The sequence below is a fragment of the Manis pentadactyla genome, chromosome 10 (assembly GCF_030020395.1).
Source record: "Manis pentadactyla isolate mManPen7 chromosome 10, mManPen7.hap1, whole genome shotgun sequence".
Lineage (NCBI taxonomy): Eukaryota > Metazoa > Chordata > Mammalia > Pholidota > Manidae > Manis > Manis pentadactyla.
Window position 1 is genome coordinate 104,404,330 of NC_080028.1, and position 16,286 is coordinate 104,420,615.

General features: G+C 58.5%; 1 protein-coding gene across 7 annotated transcripts in view; it reads left to right on the forward strand.

The window, feature by feature from the left end:
- C10H7orf50 (chromosome 10 C7orf50 homolog) overlaps positions 1-16,286 on the forward strand; it is a 116,573-nt gene that overhangs the window by 88,638 nt on the left and 11,649 nt on the right. For 5 of the 7 annotated variants that reach the window (XM_036932873.2, XM_036932872.2, XM_057487475.1 and 2 more), the window contains one exon: positions 11,568-11,764. In XM_036932873.2, coding sequence (XP_036788768.2) covers positions 11,568-11,764 — 197 coding nt within the window. The other 2 variants (XM_057487477.1, XM_057487476.1) reach the window with 2 other exon arrangements.

A 16,286-nucleotide genomic window follows, 5' to 3' on the forward strand; every position in this document is an offset into this window, starting at 1 on the left:
GAAGGGTTCTAGACATCTGCCTTTTGGCTGCCCCTGTCATTCACTAATCCCATGGGCACCTGATCTGCACCTTCCTTCCCTCGGGTGGGGCGTGAGCACTTTCCCCAGCTCACAGCCTCTGAGGAGAGCCCAGGGGTCTTTCTGCACCTGCCTCCTTTCCTGCAAAGCCCCAGTCTGTCTGTGTTCCTTATATCTGTACCTCCATGTGTCTGCTGCCACTGTACTGTGAGCCCTCCAGGGACAGGACAGGATGTACTGTGTCTGAATGCAGGGGTGAGCAGCCTGTGAAACAGCAAGGCATGGCCCAGATAGAAATAGCGACTTGAAGTGTCATAACACTGTTCCCAGAAACCCAGTCTGATCTTTGTGAAAAGTGGTCTGTCCCGGGGCAGTCAAACCAGGTCTGCCTCCTCCCCAGAAGCGTTCTTGGCAGGGGGCACTGCTGTCCTCAGAGCCCTTTGTGCAGATGCCTGTGGACAGTGGAGGGCAGAGTGTGTCCTGTCCCTCACCCTTACCTTGCAGGCATGGGGTGGGCAGAGGGGCCATCCTTGCTGGCTCAGGACCACCTGTTCCTGAGAACTTGAGAAGCTGATCACAGCACAGCCTCAGGAGAGCTGTACAGTACTGACGTCCATCAGGCTGAGCTCCATGGGACCTCTAAGAGGTTTTGTAGGGCTGGTCATCTCCCACCTGGCTACAGGACACAGATCTGTACATCAGCATTTCTGACTTTTCCAAGCAACTGGCTATTAGCAAACCTGCCCCAAGCCACAAACTCTCCTTTAAATCTTTGGGTTAAAAGACAGGCAAGAATGGAAGTCAGGCTTTGGTGTTTCTCCTGAAGTTCAGCCTGGCTGCCATAGGACTCTGGCCTTGCCGTCTCCCACAGCTTGTTGTGGTTTCCCAGTTCTTGGGGTGTTTGCCTCCCTGCCCTGCTGGGCACAGAGCTGCACTGTGGGGCCTTCGCTTGGAAGCCCCAGGCTTCTACGGGGGGGTAAGCCCCACTGTCAGCCAAGGCCATGAGATTGGAAGAAGATGGCTGTGGAGGACCCTCCCCAGAGCACTGGCCTGTCCTGCAGGCCCCATCCCAGCCCTCCTTTACCCGTGCTTGGCTGTAGGCAGAGCCCCCCATCTCATCTGAACTGGGGAGGCTGGAGCCTTTGACAGGTGTGCTGGTGTGTGTTTCTGGGAAGGGGGTTCGGAAGTTCTCATCCTGTTCCCCAAGGCCCAGATGGAACAAGCCTGAGCCCCCAGGTAGATTTGGATGAGGCAGAGCATTCTTTCTCGGAGGATCCTGTGGGGGCCCCATTGGAGAGCCTGGCCTCACAGGGCTGTGTGGTGTCAGAGCCCAGGGCTCTCAAATTCAGGGAATCTGAGCCTGTATGAGAAAGAAGCACTCAGTTTTCACTACCTCTGACTGAAATGTAGCATTTTCTTCCACTCTGAAAGTTGGCCACAGACCATGGGTGGCTTTGCTGGCACAAGGCAGTGACAGCATCTCTGTGTCCCCTGCCTCAGCTCCTGCACTGTCAGGAGCTCATTAGACCTGCCACGGTGCATTACTGCCACACAGTTGGTCTTTTTTATATTCTGATAGGTGCTCCTATCAGAGTTTGAGCCCGTGTGTCCTGTGTCATGCATTTAAAACCCCAAGGAGCCTGCAGGCCGCACCACATTGCATAGTCCGTGGAGTCGCCGGGCTGAGTGAGGAGGCCCTGCCCTGGAGAGCCGCCCTGGACTGGGGCAGCCACGCTCCCTGTCCTCCAGGAGCTCACTTATATCTGGCTGTGAGCTCCTCGAGGCCAGAGCCCATGTCTGCCTTACTGTCAGCACCTCCAGGACCTCGGGGCCATTGCGCCCACCCCACACAGCCCACCACAGCAGGGTCCCACCATGTGGCTTGGCTGTGCAGTTTATAGAAGTGATCAAAGCAGTAACCTTCTGAGTTGTTGATGCATAAGTTTTAATTAGGATTTTGCAAACAATGAAAGGGGGAAATTTTGTTCCTGTTCCATTCCTGTAGTAAGAGACAACTAAGTACATTCACGTTTGTCCAGCCAAACAGGCAGTGGTGAGGGACGTTGGAAAAATCAGCCTTTGGGAATTGAGTTCAGAGGCCCGTTCATCCTGGCCAGGCTCAAGCCCTGTGTTGCCTCTCGCAATGGCATGTGGGTCTAGATACTCCAGAATAAAAGGTCTAATTAAAAAATTGTGGGAAATGCTCTTTTATTCATCATTTTTAGCAAATGAAAAAGTAATTTGCTCTCATGCGTTACAGTTTTAGTGATATGGTACTAAGTCTGATGAAGTTTTCTAGTCTTCATCCCAGAGTGGAACCTGAAGGTACACAGCTGGGGATGTGGCTCCTGCCCGTTGAGAACCGGAGGAAGAGGGGGCTTTGCCTTGGACCAGCTTCCATATTTCTGCTGCTCTGCTCTGGGCCTGGTCTCCAGCCTCTGCCAGAAGCTGGCTGATCGCCGCCTGCCATCCAGCTGCAGTTGGTGAGAAACAGCACTGCCCACTTGCTGTGACAGGCCCCACTCCTGGGGGCTTGTACCCCAGGGTGGCCTGACAAGCAGCCCGTGCTCCTGGCTCCAGCGCTAGACCCTTTGTTGAAGCACCTTCGCAGCCACTGCCTGATGGCACTTTGAAGGAAGAAGAGGGAGCCAGACCCCAGGCTCTGTACCCTGTAGTGTGATGCTCCTAAAACTACTCAGGCCAGCAGGAAGTTCTGGTTCACAGGTGACAGCTCTGCCCTCTCCACCAGGTGGGCCCCTCCTGGCCTGTGCTGTGGGCATTACAATGATCTGCTGGCAGTGGGGTCACGTAAATGGCTTGATCTTACCTGAGTTGCAGAGCCCTGACCTCTGCCCCCCATCCCACACAGCCTGAGGCCCCCAGCAGTGCAGGGCTCACGTGGGCAGCCTCTGCGTCCCCACCTCCCAGAGGCAGCCGGCAGATCCTCCGGGTCATGCATCTGGTCCTGAGGTGAGGCTTGGGGGGGATCCCCACTCCCACACCCCCTGCTTGGAGCACAGGCTGGGTTTACCCTGGGGAAGGAGTAGACCCCAGGAGAGTGGGAAAAGGGCTTCCATCCTGGTGACACCTATGTCTGGAGGTTTGGTGAGATGAATCTCAGACTAGTCTTGGGGCACTGGGTGGCTCAGGAGGGACATGGGGCAGCTCTCAGCCAGAGCCAGTGGGGGGTGAGATGGGGTCATCTGGTGTGGGCCTGGGGACACTCAAGCAGGCTACCCTGGCTTTGATGTCAGCTGCTCCCCTCTGGTTTTTGGATCAGGTTCTCACCAGGGTACTGAGCTCCACACAGACCCAAGGGCTCCCAGCTCCACAGCTATGAGGGGACAGAGCATCGAGTGTTTTTCTGCACTGTGGTCCCTTCTCAGTGCTGAAGCACAAGGAGGTCTGGCAAAGGCAGGCTGCTGCACAAGGACAGTGCACACTTGGCCTGGGGAGTCGCATCCGCGGGGAGGAGCTGGGGCCGGCTCTGCCGAGTTCAGGCTCTGCTTCCCGACTGGTCGTCCTCCAGAGGTGGATGGGGCCTTAGACCCAGGGCCTGTGTGCTCTCCCTTCAGTGGGAAGGAGCCATGGCTAGCAGTGGCCGCACATCCTCACCCCAGCCGCTTCCCGGCTTGTCAGGGTGCAGAGCCTCCCCTCCCCAGGTGGCTATTCTGCAGGCCCATGGGTACCCTCCTCCCAGAAGCTGAGTGTGGGGCCTTGTCTGGCCGTGTGGTGGGGTCAGGCAGGACTGAGTCCAAGTGCTGACCCTGGCCCGCTGGGTGACCTCATGCAGAGCACACGAGGGCTGTGCTGTGGGCATTCGAGCTCACAGTGGAGGATTTGGATCTTTATGTAAATTGGGGTGGGTCCTGAGTCTTTTGTCTCCTGCTGGAGTTTTTCTTCTACCACATTTTGAAAAATGAAATGCCTCACAGAAATAAAGAGGTATGACTCTACTGTGCAAACAGGTGGAGGTAGGATCCCCCTGTGAGCCTGGGATGCTGGATCCTCAGCAGCTCCACGGTTTCTGAGTTTGGGCTTCCACACAAGATTTCACTGAGGAAAAAAGTTCGCCTTGCTTTGAAAAACCTTGTGCACATTGCGTCTGGTAGCTCCTGTCTTCCAGGTTGGTCTGGACAAGTCCGTGGTGCGTCCCAGCTCTCCTCAGCGGCTGGAGGTGGGCCTGCTCCATCTTCCACATCCTGTGTGGCGTCCTCCACCGCTCTTCCTCTTCCAGAACTGGCCCTGCCTGGCTCTGCCCGTGGGACAGGGCCTCCTGGGGGTGGGTGGCTCCTTCCCTTAGCTCTCCAGGTGAGGGACAGCACTGTACCTTCACTCCTGGGGTGCTCTGGGAATTACAGTGACCCTACTCTGGGTCAGAGAGCTGCTGTTAACCCTTCCAGAGCCTGAGTTTGGGCCCAGAGGCAATGCCAGATGCTTGAGTGCAGAGCAGTTGGACATTTCAACCAGGGTGCCTGATGTAGCTGTGAAAGGTGTAGCTCATGACGGGGCATGGGCGGCATCTCCCTGTGTGTCATGTGGCGGTGGGCCTGTGAGGAGCCAAGTGTGATGTCTCATTTAACAGACAGCCCGGCTCAAAACCAGACACTGCCTCCGGGTCTGTGGGAAGGGGTCTGGGTGGGTCACACCAGCCAACCCTGTGTATGCCGCCGTGGCAGGACCCAGGCATCTGGGTCGGGGGGAGCATGGCCAGCACTGTGGTTCCTTCCCGGGCACATGAAGCCCTCAGCAGGCTGTGGGAGTGGCTGCAAACAGGAGTACTGCACCCTGCCTCCCATGGTGCTCCACTGGGTCTGGGTGATGGCCTTCAGTGATGCCCTTACAGCAGATCTTCAGCTGCCCCCATTACCCCACATCTCCAGCCCCCCAACTGTAGGGTGGGGCTGGTGTTGCCCTGTGGCTGCAGGAACTCCTGGGAAGCCTGCCCCTCATGCTGACTGTGACAGAGGGTCCACAGGGCTGCTCATCCCCAAATTGACATGGGGACTGGAAAGCCTCACTCTGAAGGCCTGGCACCATGTTGGGGTGCAGAGGGGACCCCAGGAAAGGGACAGGAGGCCCTGTAGGCTTTGCACCTTGCACAATCATCCATCCTGCTGGCTACTGCTTGTGTTTTTTGCAAAAATGAGCTGCTGCAAAAGGTTCCTGAAGTTTCCTTGTCCCACCAGCGAGAGCCCTCACGAGGAGGGGGTTCACCACCAGCATGTTCTCTGCAGAGTGAGACCACACATCTGTGGCCGGGGATGCCCCTGGCTCCCCTGCAGCACTGTGTCCAGCCTGGGCCACTGCCAGGCCCCCTGGGACAGTTGGGCCTGGCAGACACAGGGCCTCTGGTCTTCAGATGGCCCGAGAGTTTGTCAGGGCAGCTGGGGTTGGGACAGGGCCGTCAGGGTGGGCTGGTGGAGGTGGTTCTCTGATGTGTGGTTGGCAGCTCAGTGTGCTTGGCAGGGTGTCTGCACACCATGTTAAGGCCCTAAATTACTGTGGGTGTGACTTGACTGCCCAGAGCAGGTGGGCAAAGCTGGGGAGCCAGAGCCCTCTGGAGCGCCCTACTTGGGCCGACAGGGAGCACCAGGTGCTGTGTAGCCCTCAACCCCGGACCTGTGGGGCCCTGGCCTGCCCCAGGGAACTGTTGTGTACAGTGGACCTAGGTCACAGGCGTGCTGGGCAGTGGACCTGGTGCAGCCACACAGATGTGCAGCCAGCGAGCCCCCGCCCCCAAAGAGGGGATGTGCAGGGAGAGCCCAGGACAAGGAGGGCACTGCAGGGACACGCCATCTGGCTATCCACAGCCAGCACCGCCCCCACGGCCTTGGCCGAGTGCCCACCAGAGGTGGCAGGGTCCCTTCATGAGAGGGCATAGAGGGTACGGGTGCCGTGGCTGCCAGGGGTCCTCCAGGGCACCTGTTGTCATGGCAGGCCTGTGCTCACAGGTGGCCTCGTGAAGGAAAGGATGGAGAGGACACATGGAGTTTGAAACCATCTGCCATCCCGGTGCCCACAGCTGGCATTGCCCGTGCTTCCTGGGGCAGTGTTCCCCAGGCTCTTTCTCCCCACGTGTCCTGTTGGTTGGAGTTTGCAGAACCCCGCTCTGGCTTCTGTGGATCCCTTAGTGGGGAATGGTGCTGGGTTTCCCCCTGGGGCTATGCGGGCTGGGGCGCTGGAGGTTCTGCCTGCCTGGGACCGGGAGCCAGCACTCCCCTGTGGAGCCCCAGCCCAGGAGCCCCTGCCTAGGACAAGAGTGGAAAGGTGCCTTCCTGGGACCTGTCTGCATTCTTGTCAGCCTCCCGCCCTTGAGGGTTTTTCTGTCTGGGGTGAGGCTATGGAAACCTTTCAAATGAAGTTAGTGCCCTTTCTCTGTCCCTTGCAGGAGTCACTGGGGCAAAGGAAAGTGTCATTCATTTTGTGCATTGCATCTGCTCACAGCGCCAGCTTTTCTCTATAGCCTTGCTGTGGTTCCCCTTTGATCCAGGGCTCCACCCAATCCCCCAGTTTGTGGGACATTTGGTGTGTGGCTTTTTGAGTGCGTGTATGGGGTTTTTTCATTGCCTGGAAGCTGGGAAGGTTTTACTTTCTAAATGCGTCTCTACCACACTGCGTTGTTACTTATGTAGTCCACAAAAAACGTGCTGAAACAAGACCGTGGAGGTGAAGTTCGGGGTCCCTTGGCCGTGCTGGCCCCTCGGTGCCGCAGCCGTTGTCTGGGCGGCCTGCCTGGAGTTGCCCACACACAGTGCCTGGCTTTTGTGCCTTTTGAAATTTAACCGTAGAGACGTCCAATTATAGATGAGAACATGTTGCTGATGCTTTATTTCACGTAATAACAGATTCTGTATCTTGTCCAATCTCAAAAGCCAAAGCACAGCAGGGCTGCAGTGTGGTACAACATGTTTCTGAAGTTCTGTGCTTGTGCCCCTGCAGTTAGACACCCACTCATGCATCTGCGCCTGTTTGGGGAGCAGTGGTGTTCCAGTCGTGGAGAGGGCCCTGTAGGCGTCTACAGGGTGGGGCCGGGCGGGGCAGGGGGCACTCCCAGGCAGCTGTGGTCCCCCTCATGCCCCACCCCCTTTTCTTAAGACCCTGTCTTCCCCTGAGTTTGTCCCCAGAAGGGGCCCCGACCAGCTGCTGTTACTGGGCTCCTGTGTTCCTTTTAAGATTTTTCATTGTTTCCATAGTTTGTCCGCAAGCCCTTGGGCATCTCTGGGAGCTGTGTGCAGTAGTGCTGAGTAGGTCAACACTGTTATTTGCTAATTAAAACCTCATTCTTTGGAGAGTTATCAGATCATCGGCGACCAGAGAAAGCTCGTTCTCAATCAGAAGGAAAATTGTATTAAACCCTGTTCCGCTAGGGTCAGCGGCTGTATGAAAGCTGGCGGACAGCCCCTGGCAAACACATTTGGATGTGTTTTTGCCCCCCTCCTTACGCTGCTCCCACCAGTCTCCAGCTGTGGTCCCAGAACCAGCCGGCCTCTGCCCTGGGGCCTCCCACCCCTCCACAATCCCCTGGGTCCCATTCCGGCTCCACCAGTTTACACAGTTCCCAGCCTGCAATTCTCCTATGGTATCACCCCAAAACAGCTGTGGTCGCTCACATCATGCTAGCAGCAATGGGAAACCCACCTGGCTGGGGCCAGAAATGCTGAGACTCCCACAGAGACTGAGTGAGGCCCATGGTGAGCAGCTGCCCTGGCCCTGGCCAGGTCCCTTCTTGGCACAGCCCTCCCCCACTGCCACCTTCCTCTTTTCCTTCCAGCAATGCAGGAACAGGAGGCACAGATTCTGTACTTTCACTGAAACCATTGCTTGGGTTCGTAGGGCACTGGCCCAGGAAAAATTAAAGACAGTCTTTGACCAAAGTCAAGTCCACCCCAAGGGCAGCTAGGCACTCCTGGAAGGCTGGGAGGTGGTCAAGCAGAGAAGCAACAGCGGTACCCCACACCTGCCCTGGGCAGCCCGCAGACAGGCATCTCAGAGTCCTCACTGCCCTCGATTTCCAGCTCAAGGCAGCCGCAGGGCTGCTGCTCTCGCCCTGGAGCCCAGGGTGGGCAGCTTGGCCCCTCTGCAGCCTTGCTGCCCTGTGGCAGTTAGAGCACCACTCAGCCTTGGGCATACTCGGGCCATTGTGAGGCAGTGTCCCTTGTGGGCCCCCCAGCACTGCCTGGCCCCTCTGACAAACCCTGAGCCAGTCTGGGATTCAGCACCACAGAGTCAGGTGTTGCCCCAGAGGCACCCTGAAGGGGAGGGTGAGGCTGCACCTTGCAGGGAGATGCATTTCCCTTACTGGGGTAAACACAGTGAAATGCACAAATCCTAGACTACATTTGGTGTGTGTGCACTCATGTAACCACCTTGAGCAAGATGTCAGACGTCCCCACTACTTTTCCCTCTTCACTTCAGTTCATCCCAGTGCCCCATGGCTGCTACCAGTCTTTTCTCTGTATTTATGAATCTGTTTTGTTTGTTCGTTTGTTTTGCTTTTTAGATTCCATGTGTGAAAGAAATCAGCTGGTGTTTGTCTCTCTCTGACTTATTTCATTCAGCATAATATCCTCTAGGTCCATCCATGTCATCACAAATGGCAGGATTTCCTTCTGACGGCTGAGTAATGTTCCATCATGCATATGTACCACGTCTCCATCCATTCATCTGTCAATGGGCACTGGGGTTGCTTCCGTATCTTGGCTGTTGTAAATAGTGCTACAGTGAACATAGGTTCTCCTCTGGGTAGATTTCCAGAAGTGAAGTTGCTGGTTTGCATGGTATTAAAGTGTTAGTTTTTGAGGTGCCACCACACTGCTCCCCATGGCAGCCACACGCCCAGGGTCCCTTTTCCCACATCCTCGCCAACACTGGCCATTTGTCTTGTTGACAGCCGCACCCTGGCTGGTGTGAGCTGACCTCACTGTGGCTCTGATCTGCATCCCCCTGACATCACGATGTCGGGTATACTTTGCTGTGTCTGTATGTCTCCTTTCCTCCTTCCTTGGGGGGCCCCTGTCTCACCTCCAAGCCAGGCTGGCTGTTCACAGAAGGGATGCCCACGTGCCTTCTTCCAGGGCTCCTCGTGGGCACTGGGGGACCGCGGGCTGGAGAGGGGCCATCACATGCTCCCACCCAGTACTGTTGGCAGGAGAGGGGCCCTGGTGGTTTTCCTTGGCAGGAGCCCGAGGGAAGCAGCAGGATGGAATGTCCGCAAGCCTGTTGGGGTTCAGGAAGGATGCCTGGCCCAGTGGGAGGGCCATCCCTGCAAGCTGACTGCCTGGGGCCTGGGTCCCCTCCTCCTCGGTCTCGGGTCAGAAGTTCCTCACTTGATTCACACACAGTGGTTGGTCTGGCCCATCTAACATTCGATGTCTAGTTAGAACCAGCCTTAAAACACATTTCACCTATAAATCTGTTTCCAGTTATCTTGAGAGGCCTGTTGGCCTGGGCCATGCCAGGGTGAGGGCCCCTATTTTGCCTCGGCCCCTGCCTGGCACACTCCCATGACCTGCCTGACCCCTGGCACTGCCAAGGGTGGGCCTTGCAGCTCTCTGAGCAGCTCCTCTGAGAAACACTTAGCTCCCTGGGGACACGGAGTGTGGGCCCCAGCCGCTGCCATGGTGGGGGCACCATTGGCCAAGGCAGGAGTGATTTAAAGAAGCTATTTCTACAGTTTCCAGGTTTGTGTAGACAGAGACCCTTAATGCTGGTTGTCATAGAAACCCTAGGAGAAATGGCTGGACTCTTCAGTGGTGTCTCCTCATGTGGGGCTGCACCCAGGCCTGTGCTGGGAAACATCAGGCTCAGGTGCCTGCTGCCAGCCCACGGCCCTGGCTGCCCTGTACTGCCTCCTTCCTGTGCCCTTCTGCAGAGACCACGCCCCTCTCAGAGCACCCCAGCAGTCCTTAGACGGGTCAGGGCCCCCCTCATATGACCAGGCCCTCGGCCTCGGGGACAGAGTGTGCTGCCAGGGCTGGTGGCCTATGGAAGGGTTCTGGCAGGTGCCCTAGATCCCCCGCTACCATGGTCCTTACCTTTCAGGGACTTAGGCCTGGATGGCTGGCTCCTTGCCACCTGCATGGCTGCAGAGGAGCAGGGACTGGCCTGTGGGTGGAAGGTTGTCTGTCTCCTCTCAGTGCCAGCTTGTCTGTGGTACCCCCCAGCCTGTTGGCATGGGCACAGGAAGTAGACCCTGGAGGGCCTGAGCAGGTAGCTAGGGAGAAACAGGCCTTCAGTGAGGTCCACAGCTCATCATCAAAGCCCTGTCTCCCAGGCTTCAGCGAACCCCACTCAAAACCAAGTCCCCTCTGGCAGCTGCTTGGGCTTGGAGCCCCTGCTGGCTCCTCTGGGGGCTCAGGCATTCCTGGCCCTGGAAGCTGGTGTGGTGGTGGGCGGGGGGCTGCTCCCCTGCTCTGTCTGTAGGCAGGGTGCACACAGCTGCCACTTCTCCCTGTTTGTGCGGTAAGAGCCAGGAGGTCCGTGAGTGTGTGTGTGTCACGAGTGTGAGTGTGAGCATGTGTGTCAGGAGGGTGTGAGTATATGTGTCAGGTGTGTGTGAGAGTGTATGTGTGTCAGGAGTGTGCATGTAAGTGTGTGGCTGCCAGGGCCCTCCCAATGCAGCCCTGAAGCCACTGCAGGCTGGTGAGTTCCAGCTGGTTTTGTAGGAGGCAGAAAGGGGAGCTGAGAGAGCTGCACCATGGTTTTAGAAAGCTCCGGAAGGAAGGAGCGGGTGTGGAGTGGGAACACAAAGGTTGTCATGGGACAGAGTTGTGTGAGGGGATCTGCTGGTGATGGGGAGGGGAGGGGAAAGGAAGGGAGGCTGCCCGTGAGCAGGGCGCTCGACTTCCTGGAAGCTTGGGGGCAGCAGCCGAGCCCCTGGTGCATCTGCCTGGATCAGCAAACACGAGTGTTCTGGGTTTTCTAGGAGGAAGGGTGGACCATGACTGCCGTCCCCACAGCCCCGCACCCATCTTTGGACACTTGTTTGATTGGTGGGAGGGGGCAGTAGGGGAAGGATGGCTCCAGGAGGCTACCACCCCCTGGGGGACAGAAGCCAGTCCTTCACTGTGCCCACCTGCCCTCAGGGAAGGTGTGCAGTACCCGGGCCCCTCCTGTTCTCAGGAGTGTGGGGGGCTTGCACACCAGAAGGGGTCAGTGCATGCTGTTTGTTAAAGGAAGCCTGAGTCCCCCTTGAGCCAGGCCCCCACCCATGAGGATCACAGGAGGGTGCGGCTTTCCACAGGCCCAGAGCTCCGTCTGCAGGTGCACGGGAGGAACATCCACCCCAGGCAGCTGTGACTCCGGGGTGCTGGGGGCAGCAGCTACACCTGGTCTTCCCCACAGGGCCTCTGAGTAGGTGCTGGTCCCCAGAGTATAGAACTCCGTGTACCCCCTCCTCAGTTACAGGGCAGGGAGGGGTTTGCGGAGCCTCATGCATGGCTGGGAGACCGAGGGTCCCTGACTGAAGCCCACCCACCACCAGCGGTGCCTGTAGCAGTGCTCCCCTTCCCAAAGCCCTGACAGGCCTGCAACCCCTTTCCTTTCAGGGAACAGCGGCATGTGGGGCTGGGCAGGAGACGGACCTTGCACTGTCCCCCGAGCAGAAGAGGGTCCTGGAAAGGAAGCTGAAGAAGGAGCTCAGGAAGGAGGCAAGGAAGCGGCTGCGGGAGGCAGGCACCACCCCCGCCCCCAAGCTGCCAACCCAGCGCTCCGGGGCCCAGCTGGCCCTGGACTACCTCCATGGGTAAGTAGAGCTCCTTGCACAGCCTGGGAGGGCTTAGGGCTGAGGGCCCAGGTGGTGTGGTTCAGAGCCAGCTCCCCGGGGACCCCTGGGCCTGCGGGGGCAGAGTACCTGGGACGGTACAGCAGGAGGCCTTGGAACCAACCGGTCCACTAGAAGCAGGCAGAGTCTGGCCTGCGTTGGCAAATGCATAGCGGACTACTTTGTACCAGAACGTTTAGGGGCCTCTGTGGGGGCTCAGAGTCACATATCCTGGCAGGGCCCCTACTGGTTTTCCTCTTGCCGGGAAGCAGGTTATGATGGGGTTATGCTTTCTGCAAATCAAACTCACTGTACTCAAATGGCAGAGCTGGCAAGTTAAGTCTGAGGGTGGCCTTCCCTGCGCCTGGCCATGTGGACACGCTGGGAGGGCAGCCGTCCCTGTGCCTGGCCACGTGGACATGGTGGTGCTCTTGCTGTGGGCAGTGGCTTTGAGACAGTCTCCTGTCACACAGGTCCCATTTAGCATGTGCCATTGGTGGTTCTAGTGTACGCACAGTCGCACAGCCAGCTGTTCTGCCTTCACCAGCCCAGGGGGTGGCAGCTGCTCACCCACTCTGTGGCCTGGGTTCCCTGGACACTCCCTTGCACGGAATCATTCAGTGCGTGGCCTCCTGGGCCCAGCTTCTGTCACCGAGCACCCACCTGCGGGAGAATGCCATTCCTTCTTGGCAGAATGGTATGCCGTTGTTTGTGTCCAGACAGTCTGGTTCATCCACTGCTAGACAGGGCATTTCCTTCTTCTAGCTGTGAACTATGCTTCAGGGCACACATGTGTGGGTTTTGAGTGGACCCATCTTCCTCTGCTGCGGGTACACATGGAGGAGTGGACCATGGGCCCCAGGGTAACAGGAGCATTCCCACTGCTGAGGGTCCACTTTGGATAATCTGGGAGCCAGCTGAGCTCCTCTCTGACCCCCTCCCTGGAGGGGTCACCAGGTGCATCTGTGACAGACTCAGGGCACTGTGCCCATAGTGAGGAAGACAGGATGCTCCCGGGATCCGCAGCTGCTCTGTGGGGACAGCTGGCCAGTGGTGGACACCCTCATGGGGTGGGGGCCTTCTCACCTCTGGCTGGAGTCCTTGCTGTCCTGGGAGTGTGGGCCATCTGGCTGTGGAGGACAGGAGAGGGACAGTGAGCTGGCCCAGGGGAGGTCAGCACAGCCCATTTGGCCAGGGGCTCTCCCCACTTTCATAGAACCCATTAGCCATGGATTTTCAGGGGGTGCTTTCCTCTTCAGAGTCATCTGGGAGATTATCCCCATCCAGAGGTCATTGCCATCCACGTCCTATGTGGTGGTCCCAGAGATAGCAGGTGGCAGTGTGCAGGGAGCTCAGGCCAGGGCTGAGCTGGCTCTCCATCGAGGCAGGCGGCCGACATCCCTGGGTGTGAAGGAGTTGGTAGGAGGATGCTTGGCAGGGCAGGAGCATTGAGTGCAGAAGGTGTTGCAGGTCGGGAGCCAGCAAGTCGAGCCAAGGGAAACGGTACCACTCCAGGCTGGGAGGGCCTGCCTCGAGGTAGCACGCTCCCAGACTAAATGGCAAGCAAGGCCAGGAGGTCCTGGGCTGTGTTATCCTGGGGGCTGTGACCTGGAGCGGGTTAGGGCCCCCATGAGCTGGCGCCCTCACCCTCAGCAGGCCATTGGGGCATTCGAGGAATAAACGGCCTGGGAGCAGGGAGCTTGGACACAGGTCAGTAAGGGGCAGGTGCGAGCCTCGTTGACCAGTGACAGGTGGAGACTCCAGGGCTGATAGCTGTCCACGCCCGGTGCCACAGCGGCAGGGGAGCCCACCCCAAGGCCAGAGCAGTCAGGGAAGGCTTCCTGGGGAGGTGCTCAGGCAGGCCAGGCTGTGGGCCAAAAACCACAGTGCCAGGAGGGTTGTGCCAGCCCAGGACAGGGCAGTGACCAGGCCCAGAGTAAGGGGTCTCATACCACCTCTCCCTATAGCATAGTGAGAATCCAAAAAATAATGGCCTAGAGGTGTCCTGAAGGCCTCCTGCTACTTGAGATGACATGCCACCGGCGGTGGCATCACTGCCCTGCTGGCGTTCTCCCTGCCATCGCCATCGTCACAGGGCAGGACTCAGAACCAGGAGCTGGGTTCAGGGACGGCATTGCTGGGAGGCCCTGCAGGGAATTCTGGGAAAGCTGGCAGGGCTGTGGGGCTGTGTACGTGTTGTACACATGTATGAGCCCAGTTACAGGCTGGGAAGGGCATGGTGAAGACGGTAGGGCTGTTAGAGCCCTGTCTTCTAGGAAGAAGTTTGGAGTCGCCTGGCTCCCCTGGGCTTTGTATGAAGCAGAATGTTCCTGGAACCGGGCTGAGCAGCTGGTGAGTCGGCTGCTCAGCATCCTGGGGTTCTACCCACCTCCCTTTCCTGCCTTGGAAGCAAGGGAGGCTGTGGGCAAGCACCAGACTCCACCACATTTCTCCTCTAAGGCTGGGGATTCTTGGAGACAGCTGGGCCCAGCAGGCTTACAGCTGGTGGACACACTGATGCCTGCCACCCCACAGCCATGGCCAGTGACTGCTCCCAACAGTGTGTGTAAAGGGCCTTGCCCCTGGGGTCCTTGGAGCAGGGCGGGATCACTCTCTGGTGTCTATGTGGGCCAGAGGAAAGGCCACTCCATGGCCTCTTCCCTCACCCGCCTGTTCTGGCCAACCCACCGCAGCCCTGGGGTCCCACTTGTTCCTGCTCTGCACCCCTGCACAGCCCCCAGGTTCCACTTGGGACCCTCTTGGGTGGGTTCTGACCAGCAGAGCCGCATCTCGCTTGCTCTGCACCTGCCCATCTCTGCTGCCCAGCAGAAGGAATCCTCCGTCCTCTGTCCTGTGCAGGGCTTTGAACCTGGGGCCCAGCCAGGCCTCGTCCCTATGGCCTGCCGTGACCTTGGCCTTCCCTAGCTCCTGGGTGCCCATGAGCATTGGAGGGTGGGTCCCTCACCCTGGAACCCCAGCCTGGCCCAGGAGCTGCAGTGTCCAGGTGACCTGCTTGTGGGTGGGCAGCTGCAGGCCCCGTGTCTGCAGCAGCCTGCAGCTTCTGGTCACCTGCTGTCCTGCCCAGTTCCTTCATCACCATAAGTAGCTCACAAAGTCACACTGCCTGCCTGACCTGGTACCTGGGAAGTTGAACTTGTCAGATTCATCAGTGGGCCCTGGCCTGCTGCACCACTATGTCCTGACCACCATGGGCACTGGACCAGGGTTCCTGGGAGGGGCTGCTGGGAAATGCAGGGGGCCCATGAGGACCTGAGCCCAGGAGTGGGCATAATAAAGATGGGAGTGGGGGGCAGGTTTGGGAGATACTTAGGAGTGAGAGCCTGCACGCCCACGTTCACAGGAGCGGCATTCACAGCTGAAGGGTGGCAGCACCCCAGTGGTGAACCAATGGCAAAAGGGCGTCCCTCCCACAGTGGCACATGATCGGCCCTAAACGGGACAGAAATGCTGGCACCTGCCCCAGCGCCGAGGGACCCTGAGGACACAGCACCCATGACACAAGGCTGTCGCAAGAGGACACACACCATGAGGAGGGGAGGCCCTGGGGAGTCACAGTCACAGGGACATTGTCAGGGGACAGAGAGTCAGTGTAGGGAGACAGGCCTGGAGACGACAGAGGGGCTGCTGCACGGCAGTATGATGTGCTTAATGTCCCTGAGTTGGACTGAAGGTGGCCAAGATGGTAGGTTTTAGCTCTGTGTTTTCCTGCCCACAATCCACAGGCTGTGGGGTGAGGAAGAGGGTGTCAGGGAGGCCATGACTATCATGTGGCAGGCAGGTGGCAATGCCACCAACCCAGGAATAGCAGGAAGATGGGATGTTTGTGTCTCCCTGAGTGGTGAGCATTTCCCGGGCAGATGCCGAGACCTGGTGTGGGGGCTGGGAAGCCACGCCCTGCAGAGAGCCACTCGAGATCTCAGTTCTCACCAATGTGAGAAGGTTTTCCAGTTTTGAGCACTTCCAGCTCAGGTCATGTCTCCCTGTTGTGTGACAGGAGCGGGGCCTTCAGTACAGACACTGTCCTCTAAGGTGAGAACTGAAGACCACCGTGGTTTGGTGGCCGGAGGGTCCCTGTGGCGGCACTGAGGGGTGGGGAGCTGGGGGTGGGGGCCGGCCCTGGACAGGAGCAGGAGAGGTGGTGGGCCTGGGGTACAGGTGTGAGGCCCGCAGGGCTCAGTGGGCCATGCGTCGTGACTGGAAACCAGCCACGTCCACGCCGCAAGGCAGGAGCTGAAGTGTCTCCTCATGGAGCATGGCCACAGGCCTATGCTGGAGCCGCTGTCACCTGCCTTCACGGGCCCTATCTGGAGGTCCTCTCTGTCCTCAGCACCCTCACTGAGTCATGGGGCTGGCACGGCACCCCATGCAGCCCAGAGCACACGCCGCAGTGGCATCGCTTCCTGCCCTGGTCAGCACTGCCTGGCTGCCAGTGAGGCCTTGGGTCTCCGGGCGAGCCACAAAGCTCACAGCTCGAGGCCAGGCC